Below are 12,368 nucleotides of genomic sequence, written 5' to 3'. Positions count from 1 at the left end.
CGGGTTCGATTCCAGCTCCGGCCTCCCTGTGTGGAGTTTGCATGTTCTCCCCGTGCCTGCGTGGGTTTTCTCCGGGTGGTCCGGTTTCCTCCCACATTCCAAAAACATGCGTGGAAGGCTGATTGAACACTCTAAATTGTCCCTAGGTGTGAGTGTGAGTGCGAATGGTTGTTCGTTTCTGTGTGCCCTGCGATTGGCCGGCAACCGGGCCTGTGTGGGTTTTCTCCGGGTGCTCCGGTTTCCTCCCACATTCCAAAAACATGCGTGGCAGGCTGATTGGACGCTCTAAATTGTCCCTAGGTGTGAGTGTGAGTGCGAATGGTTGTTCGTTTCTGTGTGCCCTGCGATTGGCTGACAAACGGGCCTGTGTGGGTTTTCTCCGGGTGCTCCGGTTTCCTCCCACATTCCAAAAACATGCGTGGCAGGCTGATTGGACGCTCTAAATTGTCCCTAGGTGTGAGTGTGGGCATGGATGGTTGTTTGTCTATGTGTGCCCTGCGATTGGCTGGCAACAAGCGGTACGGAAGATGAATGAATGAATGAATATTTGATGGATTTACCTGCCGGCTCCCAGTCATTGGTCTCGTTGAGAACACTATTTATCTTCTTGTTGTCGTGAGGGTCCCCGTCACTGAAAACATCCCCCAAACTGTCCAAGTCATCTAAAAAGTCTTCACTGGTGTTTCCTTGGCCGAGGGATGAAGCGGAAGACAGGGACATGTCTTCCTGACCATCCGCGACCGCCTCATCCGAGCTTGGCGCCAGCACGCCGCTTTTGTCTTTTTCTCCTCCATCCACGATCCGTTGATCAGCGCCACAGCGACCATCCGCTTCTTCATCCTTTCCGCCGGGTTCGGGATCACCACACGGAGGGACGGATGAAGGTTTGACGGCTCCTTTAACCCAAGCCGGGAGGATGGTCTTTTGCTGCTTGGCCTGTGCGGGTTTCGGCTGCTTGAAGCCCAAAGACGCGCGACTATTCCCCAATAACTTGTTCAAACCGCAAGTGGAGAGCAGCGGTTTTTTCAGAGCGGAGGGAGCGGAGGGCGCTGCCGGCGTCGGGAGCGAGGAAGCAGCCGCAGTTGTTCGGCTGTACTGAACGCCGCCAGAAGATCCCGACCCCCCTTGGCCAACACGGAGAGCCCCGAGTCCTAAACGTAAGCGTCCGTTGCCGAGTTGAGGGGGTTTGAGGAAACTACTCCGAGGCGGTCGAAGCTGAGTGTTGGCCAGAGGTTTGGCCAGTTCCACGGCCCGGTTGAAGGAGAAGGAGCGGATCATGGGCTGGCTGTTGGGAGACGGAATCTGCTTGAAGTGCGTGAAACTGTTTGAGCGCACCATCTTGTCCAGTTCCAGGGTCTTCAGGCTTTCGCTGGACTGCGAAAGGCGGTCTCGGGAGTCGCTTGTCGGCGATCCTGAGGATAACTTGGGCCGTGATGGGCGGGACTCGGTGTCGCCGCGGTCTGCTTTGGGTGCGCCGTTGAGTGAGCTTTGGCCTAACTTGATGCCGTCTTTGGGAGGTACTTTGAGGGGTTGCTTCGGGGGGGCTTTGGGGCTGGAGGCCGCCACCGCCAATGGACCTGACCTGCGCATTATCGGCGTTCCCGGGGAGGCGCTCTTTCCTTCCTTTGCCGATGGGGGGAGTTGTCTCGTCTTCTCCTTGCCCCCGTCCCCAGGGCTGGTCAGGGTGCTCAGGCTGGAGGGGGCTGTCCCTTCATCTCTCCTCCATTTCAAGGAAAAGGGAGAAGTTCGAATGGCGCCGCTCGGGCACGCGCCAGTCTTGGCATCCTGCGAAGACGAACCGTTGGTCAAGGAGCCGGCGCCGCCACTCGTCGAGCGCCCGCCAAACTTGGGCAGTCTTGAAACCATGGCGGAGCCGGTCGATACTTTATCTTCCATCGGATGCCAACGGAGGCATGGAGGAGCGTGGACTCACACACCGCTGGGGAGAGAGCAGAAAGAAAAAAACTTTGCTGATCCCATGTTGAGGAAAATCCTTGAAACAGAAATATAGTCGTACTTAGGACAGACGGACGACTGGAATGGTTGCATGTCTACGCTTGAAAGGCTTCTCGCCGCGGAGAGAGCATTAAAAATTCATGCGATTGCTTTCCAAGGTAACTTGAGAGTTGATAAGAACTTCCGGCTCACCTGCTCTCCTGCCAAGTCATTTCATGAGCAACGTTTGGACCGCGTACAATAAGTATTTTTTGGAACAAACTAACAGGATCTCGATGACTCCTAACAAGGACTTTTTTGTTTTTTGAGATGCCGTCGGAGCGGCCCGGTAGTCCAGTGGTTAGCACGTCGGCTTCACAGTGCAGAGGTACCGGGTTCGATTCCAGCTCCGACCTCCCTGTGTGGAGTTTGCATGTTCTCCCCGGGCCTGCGTGGGTTTTCTCCGGGTGCTCTGGTTTCCTCCCACATTCCAAAAACATGCATGGGAGGCTGATTGAACACTCTAAATTGCCCCTAGGTGTGAGTGTGAGTGCGAATGGTTGTTCGTTTCTGTGTGCCCTGCGATTGGCTGGCAACCGGGCCTGCGTGGGTTTTCTCCGGGTGCTCCGGTTTCCTCCCACATTCAAAAAAAAAAAAACATGCATGGCAGGCTGATTGAACACTCTAAATTGTCCCTAGGTGTGAGTGTGAGTGCGAATGGTTTTTCGTTTCTGTGTGCCCTGCGATTGGCTGGCAACCGATTCAGGTTCTCCCCGGGCCTGCGTGGGTTTTCTCCAGGTGCTCCGATTTCCTCCCACATTCCAAAAACATGCATGGCAAGCTGATTGGATGCTCTAAATTGTTCCTAGGTGTGAGTGCGAATGGTTGTTCGTTTCTGTGTGCCCTGCGATTGGTTGGCAACCGATTCAGGGTGTCCCCCGCCTACTGCCCGGAGACAGCTGGGATAGGCTCCAGCACCCCCCGCGACCCTAGTGAGGATCAAGCGGCTCGGAAGATGAATGAATGAATGAATGAGTTGCCATCGGTGTGCAGGATGACACAAACGCAACTACGATTGCAATGGACGAAGGCGCGCGTCGAAGATTGTGTTTTCTTGTTTATTGAAAATTTCCTTCACTCTGGAATAGCTAATAATATAAGAAAACATTGATTTGTCTCAAAATCGAGAAATCCCCAATAATGCATTTACCTTCATGGAAAAAAAAAAAACAATCAAACATGTCGAAGGTTGGTACTCAGGTTTAAAATTTCCAATTCCATTGCATCCCCAATAAAGAAAAAAAATCAAATGGAAAACACCCGACGAATCCTGACCTGCATCCGTTACCGTGTTTTGAGCGAACACGGCAGCAGTACGCGGGATCAAAAACCAAAAAAAGGGCAGACGCAGACACAATGGCTGCGGGATGAATGTGACTCCGGGAAGAAGGCCAGCGCGGTTTTAACACTTGCAAATGGGCTAAGTCAGGCATGTCCAAAGTCTGGCCCGGGGGCCAAATCCGGCCCGCGGTCGAATTTCATCCGGCCCTCGGCCCCTGTCATAAAATCAGTGCCGTCTGGCCCGCAGGTTGGGCGCAATGGAACACGTGTTGCATTGACTGAGGTCTCGTCGACTGGTGAGTGATGTTTCATAGAGTACTGCTTCCCTCTAGTGGCTAAATGAGTAATTGCATGCACTAAATGAGTAATAGCATTTAGACACTAGAGGGCATCACTGACGAGTTAACAAGACATCACTCCGTGTTTATATTGACTGATATGTCATATTTCAAATTCCTGTTTCAAATGAACCAAAAGAAATTCTTAAGATTGTTGAAATTAAAATGAAAATGGAAATGTGAAACAGACTGGCTTACTAAAATTTGTTGAACAATATTGTTGTTCAATGTAAAGAATGTCAGCCAAGGTCGGCCCCCCGAAATTTTACCACATAAAAATCTGGCCCCCTTGGCAAAAAGTTTGGACACCCCTGGGCTAAGTCAAGGGCGGGAGAGTTGGAGATGTGTCCGTTGATGAACGAGCATGTCCGATCCATCTGGTTGGATCGTGTGTTCACAAAGGAGAACGGCGGACAGTCAACTAACGCGCCATCAATTGACAATCCACTCCACAATCGCACCCGTTTCGATGGTGCGCCAGTGTTGATCGGTAGGCAAACTGCGGATTGGGGGGAATCTAATCCATATTTAATGCCTCCGCAGCATCCGGGGTGAGAGAGGAGGTCAACCGCGGATGTCGTGCTGTCCCACATTCCCTTGCGCAAGCGCGCACGTCTACAATCAGTCGCATCTCGCCGCTGGCGTTGAGGTGTCCGACCGCCCTAATCCGCATCAATAAACACACATGGGGCAAACGCGCCGAGAGACACACTTTCACCCACACAGGAAATCAGGTCAACATGCCGAGGCGGGGCCGCCGCCAAAGCCTCTTTGCCCCCCACCCAAGGAACGGACATGCGTCTTTGCGCTGCATGGGTCCAAATTGGCGTTTGACCATACAAGCTCTCAAGTTGCACGGGGGCATCACACGGAAGCGCAATGGGAACGCTTTTGCGTTGGTGGGGGTCACCTCGCTGATCACGCCAGCGAGTATTGACATTCTGACGGGTTGACACACATTCGGAGGTGGGGCAGGAAAGCGCGTCGGCCATCTGTCGAAACCCCTGGCCACACCCACCTTCTGGGACTATACAATTGATCCGATGAGGGGTGATAAGATTCGATGATTCGATAATGCCGAGGGAATGGAAAGGTTGTCCTGTCCATCAATTTCACTGACGGGACATTTGATTTGATTCAGTAGCAATTGCCAAGGCAAAGTGTTTTGTAGCCGCGTCAGTTAACTGCCATTATTAGGGCTGCAACTAACGATTAATTTAATTAATCTGTTGATTTTTTTTTTAAATAACTGCTACATCGGATTTTTACATTTACTTCCCTTCATTCAAAAGCGTGTCATTATTTTCCCGACTCATAAATTGATGACTATTCAGTTTCCAACAGAAATTTTGCAAAAATGTTTTTTGTCTGAGGTAAGTGCAGATTGTTTGGAAGTGTCTTGGTTTGACAAAAACACACACACACACACACAAAAAAGTCTGCATTCATGAAGAACTACAGAAATCTGGTTATGTTTATTGGATATAAAGAGGATTTTGGACAATTTTAAGTTAAACAAGGTATTGAAGCGATTAATCGATTGCGATTAATCGATTTCGATTAATCGATTATTAAAATACTTGTGGATTAATATGATCATCAATTAGCTGTCGGGTAAGTTAGCTCACTCATGTCAAAGTACAAAACCTATTTCTATTTCCCATTGAACAAAATGTTCCCTTTCCATCATCATCATCATCATCATCATCATCTAGTGACGTGATAACAATCAAAATATTAAATGTGGACTCCAACATTAAAAGCAAACAAGTACATCTTAATATACAGGTACCACAAAAATTCCATTTCATGTCGCTCATTGTAAGGCCCCCGGCATCTCTGGGGACGCATAACCTCGATCGGTCATGCAGAAAGGCCGCCGGCTGGGCCGCCGTTCTCTCTATGAAGCGATTAAGAGAGCGCCATTATAGCCGGCTAATAGAACGAGGCGGCGACGAAAGCAACACTGACGCTTGCCTAATGTGTATTGACTGAAAACAACACCGAGCTGAGCAGGCTTCCGATGCTAAGCCGCCGCTAATCTAATGAGACGCCAAAGAAGGCGACAGGTACAAGTGCAGACGGTGAGGGCGTGGCACCCCAGAACAGGAAACGAAAGCGCACGAAAATTATTTCCACTATTGCAAACAAATTTTTTAAAAAATGAAGACCTTACCCTGAGAAGTTGAAAGTTAGCCATCCTGTTTTCACCATTGTCAAAAGTGAAAGTAAGCATCGAAGAGGCTGCTGCACTGACTGAAAGGGGTGTGCTTGTGTACCCGTATTTTGTCTTGCGGGGACATAAATGTTTTACGGTAACACTGCCGGAGGGACCCGCCTTCTGCTTTGGGGATGAAAACAAAAAGTCATTCAATTTTCAGATTTGGCTTCAAGGGAAAACAAGGTAAAGTCGAGGTGACGGCGAGTTGGAATGCAAGTTAAAGTTAAAGTTGTAAATTTCCCCAGTGTGGGACGAATAAAGGATATCTTATCTTATCTTATCTTAAAGTCGTAATCTCTTACGGTGACAGAAGCACGACCGTGTGCCAATCAAAAGTAGGAAGCATGAAAATAAATCTGGCGAAGGGATGAAAACCACATCAACCCGTCGGTGTACACGCGACCGTGTGATGTCATGCGCTCACCGAAGAATGAAAAAAAAAGCAAAGTAGACGCCGCCCGGCCCCTTCTCAGACAGGAAGTTGTCTTGGTTTGTACAAGTTTCACTCATCTGCTCATTTCGTTCAAACACTTCCTGTTGACGTTACATGTTAACTGCGAGGCAGGCGTACGGGCCACGTTTTCCCCCCGCGCTGCCTCTAAATCAGGCATGTCCAAAGTCCGGCCCGGGGGGCAAATCCGGCCCGCGGTCGAATTTCATCCGGCCCTCGGCCCCGGTCATAAAATCAGTGCCGTCTGGCCCGCAGGTTGGGCGCGATGGAACACGTGTTGCATTGACTGAGGTCTCGTAGACTGGTGAGTGATGTTTCATAGAGTACTGCTTCCCTCTAGTGGCTAAATGAGTAATAGCATTCACTAAATGAGTAATAGCATTTAGACACTAGAGGGCATCACTCACGGGTTAACAGGACATCACTCCGTGTTTATATTGACTGATGTCATATGATTGTTGAAATTAAAATAAAAATGGAAATGTGAAACAGACTGGCTTACTAAAATTTGTTGAACAATATTGTTGTTCAATGTAAAGAATGTCAGCCAAGGTCGGCCCCCCGACATTTTACCACATAAAATCTGGCCCCCTTGGCAAAAAGTTTGGACACCCTTGCTCTAAATAGTCCATCGGTGTGAACTTGCCCTTCGACTGACAGGCGATCAGGGTCCACGGTCAAAAAAGTCCGCCGGGACAGGGCTCCGGTTACCCGCGAACCTCATGAGGACAAGCGCGATTGAAAAGTCACGATGGAGACAAGTCAGCACACGAGCAAGCGTCGGCTGTCGCGCCGCGATTTGACCTTGACTTGAGCCCCCGCAGATGAGATTAAGGAGCCACATTTGATTGTCGCATTCTGACCGCCGCGCGAGGATTGGAGATGTTAAGCTGTCGTAAGCAAGCGTCGATCCCCGAACCGCATCGGCTATGCTTCATCATTTCAAGTGGATCTGGGGGGGTGAGGGGGGGGATGCCGGAGGAGCTCCTGGCAACTTTGTAAATCCGGCCGGAGAAGTGCGCCTTGCGCAATTTGATCTATTCCAAGGAGTTTAACATCTGCGCTCTTACCGAGGGAATGAATAAGACGTGATCAGCGAGGCTAAGTTTAGCTTCAATGACAGACCGCATGGAGTGAAGGGAGGGGGGGGGGGGGCAAGGAGGATCAGAGGAGAAGTCAAAGCAACCCACAAGGCTTTTGGATCCTTACACAACACGCAGGCACATGCATAACCGGGCGGTTCGTTATCCCGCGTGACCTCGTCAACAAGATGGCCGCATCGCTGCATCGGAAAGTTCACACTGCCACCAAAGCAGCCAGCCTGGTTGAACATTAACTAACTTATGTGGACCATTTGGGCAGATATTTGTCCGAGTTTAACTCGTCTGGGGTGGATTTGCTTACGACTCACAGAGCAGTCGTCTTTTAAGCTTACAAAGAGGTCCCCCCCCCAGCCCCATTTCAGTGAATGGGGGCCTAATGAAAGCTTTTCTCGGTAATCCTCCCATGAGGGGGGGATTCATATGATGCATTCTTTTTAGAGGAATTCCTCACAATGTTGCTGTTTCTCTGCTGGACGAAGCGGAGTGGTTAGATTAGAAAGATGAGGTTCAAAAGACAGACGCAAAGATTCAGTCAAAAGCAAGAACCGCAAATTTTAAAGAGGACAAGCAATCCGAAGTTGGAACGGCAGCAAATGTTTTCGCCTTGCATCAAGAGGGGAATAGCAAGCGATGGAAAAATTAAAACGCAACAACAGAAAGGTCCCCTGTTCCAGATATTCATTCATTCATCTTCCGTACCGCTTGATCATCACGAGGGTCGCGGGGGGTGCTGGAGCCTGTCCCAGCTGTCTCCGGGCAGTAGGCGGGGGGGGACACCCTGAATCGGTTGCCAGCCAATCGCAGGGCACACAGAAACGAACAACCATCCGCACTCACACTCACACCTAGGGACAATTTAGAGCGTCCAATCAGCCTGCCATGCATGTTTTTGGAATGTGGGAGGAAACCGGAGCACCCGGAGAAAACCCACACAGGCCCGGTTGCCAGCCAATCGCAGGGCACACAGAAACGAACAACCATTCGCACTCACACTCACACCTAGGGACAATTTAGAGCGTCCAATCAGCCTGCCACGCATATTTTTGGAATGTGGGAGGAACCCGGAGCACCCGGAGAAAACCCACGCAGGCCCGGGGAGAACATGCAAACTCCACACAGGGAGGCCGGAGCTGGAATCGAACCCGGTACCTCTGCACTGTGAAGCCGACGTGCTAACCACTGGACTACCGGGCCGCCCTGTTCCAGATATGTTGGAACAAATTTCGATATTCGCCCACCCGGCAACATGCCTGAGATGTGCCCGAGCAAAATTTAGCCGTCACTTGCTGGAAAATAATCGTCCACGTTGGGTGCGGCCGTGACGCGGAGCGAGGTTGTCGCCAAGACGTTGGAGATCGACCGGTCGGTGGGTAGTGTGTGCCGTCTTTTTGTCTTGCCGTCTGCTCGGGGAATCGGCATCAGTGGCAGGGATGAGAAAAAAAAAATCAATAAAGTCATTTAGAAGACCCGATGACGCCGCGAGACAGAAGGTGTGATCACGGAGTAAATCTCCATCCATTAATGGCTCAAACTGAAAATACTTTTTTCGGGGTGAGTCATGGGCGCCGCTGCGGGAGACCGGTTAGCACGTCCCGAGGACAAGGGTTCGATTCCGGCTCCGGCCTTCATGTGTGGAGTTTGCTTGCTCTCCGCGTGCCTGCGTGGGTTTTCTCCGGGTGCCTCCCACATTCCAAAAAACATGCACGGTAGGTGAATGGTTGTTGTTCTTCGATCTGTGCCCTGCGATTGGCTGGCATCCAGTTCAGGGTTACCCACTCCTAGTGCCCGAAGACACACCGGGATAGGTTCCAGCATGCCCGCAACCCTCGTGAGGATAAGCAGTTTCAGAAAATGGATGGATGGCTCGGTGAGTCATAGGCTCTTAAAAATATCATCACTGGCGGCCCGGTAGTCCAGTGGTTAGCACGTCGGCTTCACAATGCACAGGTACCGGGTTCGATTCCAGCTCCGGCCTCCCTGTGTGGAGTTTGCATGTTCTCCCCGGGCCTACGTGGGTTTTCTCCGGGTGCTCCGGTTTCCTCCCACATTCCAAAAACATGCATGGCAGGCTGTTTGGACGCTCTAAATTGTCCCTAGGTGTGAGTGTGAGCGTGGATGGTTGTTCGTCTCTGTGTGCCCTGTGATTGGCTGGCAACCGATTCAGGGTGTCCCCCGCCTACTGCCCGAAGACAGCTGGGATAGGCTCCAGCACCCCCGCGACCCTAGTGAGGATCAAGCGGCTCGGAAGATGAATGAATGAATGAATATCATCACTTTCCTGCCCCCTTAAGGCACTCAAGCCTTGAACTTCCGCATCTTTATGGACCAACTTACCGAGACTGAGTTACTGGGGCCCCCCCCCTTTATAGCAAATGGTTAATAAGTCTTAGCAGCTATAAAACTCTCACTTCTAGCCTCCAGACTGGAAAAAAAATTACTTGTCCACATTATCTGCCACCCTCAAGGACACCTGTTTCGTGCCCTTTGGGCTTCTTCCCACACAAAGAGAGGAAGTGACTGGGTGACCACAGCTCAGAGCAAACAAAGCACACTCAAAAAAAAAAAAATGTACAAAGATCAGCAAGCAAGAGGACCCAAAAAGTAAATACAGGTTGGGGGTTGTTGAGCAGTCTGGAGATTTTCAGCTGTTAGCTAGTCCAGTGGGGGGTCTGATTGTAAAAACATTTCCAGCCAAAGTGACGCTGCAGAAGCCGTGCTGACATGTGTGTGCAGAACACACACGTGGGTTTGGTGTACAGTTTGTCACTCTAGCAGGGCCATGCCACATTTCGATCTACTGACGTGTTGATGTCACGGTTCTTTCCACCGTCTGGACCGCAGGGGATCATACTTAAATACACATACACGCGTATGCATTTGAGTGACAGTAGCTTAAGTCGTGCTATAAAAATATAAAAAAAGGTGACATAAAGTAAGAAAACCTTGAGTTATATTTGAACTCCTGCCTGCCGGATCTAAATTTACAGTGCGAGGGCAACAAGATGGAATGTGAGTCATCTTTGGTTACTCTTTAATCATGCCACTTACTGATTTTAGGGCATTATGAAGCCCAGTTGTCTGTTACAATTTAAAGTAAACATGATATACAGTGCCAGTAAATCTGATACAAGAGCTGCAAAAATTTTCTACAGGAAAATACATCTGCTGCGAGCTGTTTCTAATATTTGGGTGACATGAGATGGCATTTAGTTCGATGCAATGTGGTTTTAATAGGTTTGATGACCTCTCCAACAGTGTTGAACAAGATTGAAAAAGACAGACGGACGAAAAGAAATGTATTCCTTATTTTTTTGCATGATTCTTTTGTGGGCTGTATTGGTTGGGAATACGCAATGTGCTGTTTGCTTATTTAACAAACTAATGTCAAAAAGTGGTCACGGTAATGTGGCAAATTCCATAGATGTCTTATGAGTGACGTCAGCGAATCACGTCGTACTTCTACTCGTTTAAAAGACGCAAAAGCGGGCTTTGCGGTATTGGGAGCGTGGATAAAATGTATAAAATAAATATGAGTAATAAACAAGCAACATAGTTGTACTTACCTGTGTTAAAAGCACAGAGGATGCCAATAAAGAGTCCTCTTGTTGCTTGTGATTCGAAGATGCTAGCTTGGTTAGCCCATAGCAACTTGTAACCAAGTTTAATACAACAATATCGACGTTATTCTACGTCCAAATAAATCTGGTAAGTGTGGGGAGATAGCCGAGGAAAAGAGGGGGCGTTGTGGGAACTAAAAAAATAATAATAAATATTGGGAAGTAGCAGCCGAGATCCAGACGGATGCTTCCAGTCAACAATGTTCTGCAGCGGCGTCCGTTACTTCTTCCTCCAAAGCCGGAGATTGTGCGCGATGTTGGGCTTTCGAACGAAGAGAGAAGACATAAACGAGTAAAAATAAATACACAAAGAAAAAAGAAAGGGCGAAAAGCTTGAAATGAAATTGACAGTGTCAACAGCCGACCAGGACCACGAGCACTAGCGACCCCTCCAGAGGACTCCCACTCCCAACATCCTCCCTCGACTCCGACGGGGTGGAGCGTGTCTGTCATCGGAAACACCCGATTCTTTCCATTGAAGAAAGCTCTGAAGATGTTGAACGTTTGTTCATTGAAGGAGGTAGAGTAGGGGGGATACATAGTTAATGTTTAATAATCGACATAATCGACAATTTCGTTTTTGCAAGACCGTCCCGATTCCCAATGAAGTGACGTCACTGTGAATTGCGGAAATGTAATTTGAAAGCCTTAGATATTCACCAAAACATATTAATTCTGACAATTGCTGAGGTTTTTTTATGTTACTAATCATTACTTATTTTACACGAACGGTCTTTGCTGTAAGTCTTAATGGCGTCACTCTCAAATGATGAAAGGTGAAACTGCTGTTGTCTAATGTAACCACAAGAGGGTGCTCGAAATGCAGACGAACCAAACGAAACTGTAATTGTCTATTTCCACCACCAGAGAGAAGCATTTAGATTTTCTTTTCAAGAGGCTCCTCGACTTTTGTTGCAATTTAGAGTGTTCAATCAGCCTGCCACGCATGTTTTTGGAATGTGGGAGGAAACCGGAGCACCCGGAGAAAACCCACACAGGCCCGGGGAGAACATGCAAACTCCACACAGGGAGGCCGGAGCTGGAATCGAACCCGGTACCTGTGCACTGTGAAGCCGACGTGCTAACCACTGGACTACCGGGCCGCCAGAGACGATATTTTTAAGAGCCTATGACTCACCGAGCCATCCATCCATTTTCTGAAACCGCTTACCTCACGAGGGTTGCGGGCATGCTGAAACCTATCCCGGTGTGTCTTCGGGCAATAGGAGTGGGTAACCCTGAACTGGATGCCTGCCAATCGCAGGGCACAGATCGAAGAACAACAACCATTCACCTACCGTGCATGTTTTTTGGAATGTGGGAGACACCCGGAGAAAACCCACGCAGGCACGCGGAGAGCAA

The 12,368-nt window shown here is 49.4% G+C and overlaps 1 protein-coding gene across 9 annotated transcripts in view; it reads right to left on the bottom strand.

The window, feature by feature from the left end:
• The window catches only part of ccser2a (coiled-coil serine-rich protein 2a), a 46,346-nt gene extending 34,799 nt beyond the window's left edge, over window positions 1–11,547 (bottom strand). For 3 of the 9 annotated variants that reach the window (XR_007964725.1, XR_007964724.1, XM_052079713.1), the window contains exons 1-2: window positions 10,953–11,543; window positions 561–1,939 (exon numbers count right to left, since the gene is read on the bottom strand). Coding sequence is in view for 7 of the 9 variants with exons in the window: in XM_052079713.1 (XP_051935673.1) it covers window positions 561–1,896 (1,336 nt within the window). In the remaining 2 variants the exon portion in view is untranslated. Of the gene's footprint in view, window positions 1–560; window positions 1,940–5,790; window positions 6,078–10,952 lie in introns of those variants that run through there. The other 6 variants (XM_052079719.1, XM_052079716.1, XM_052079715.1 and 3 more) reach the window with 6 other exon arrangements.
• Between the last annotated feature and the right edge of the window lie 821 nt (window positions 11,548–12,368).

Source organism: Hippocampus zosterae, chromosome 11 (genome assembly GCF_025434085.1).
Source record: "Hippocampus zosterae strain Florida chromosome 11, ASM2543408v3, whole genome shotgun sequence".
In the NCBI taxonomy this organism is placed as follows: Eukaryota; Metazoa; Chordata; class Actinopteri; order Syngnathiformes; family Syngnathidae; genus Hippocampus; species Hippocampus zosterae.
The sequence above is the reverse complement of the archived record's forward strand: the minus strand, read 5'-3'. Positions and strand labels throughout refer to the sequence as shown.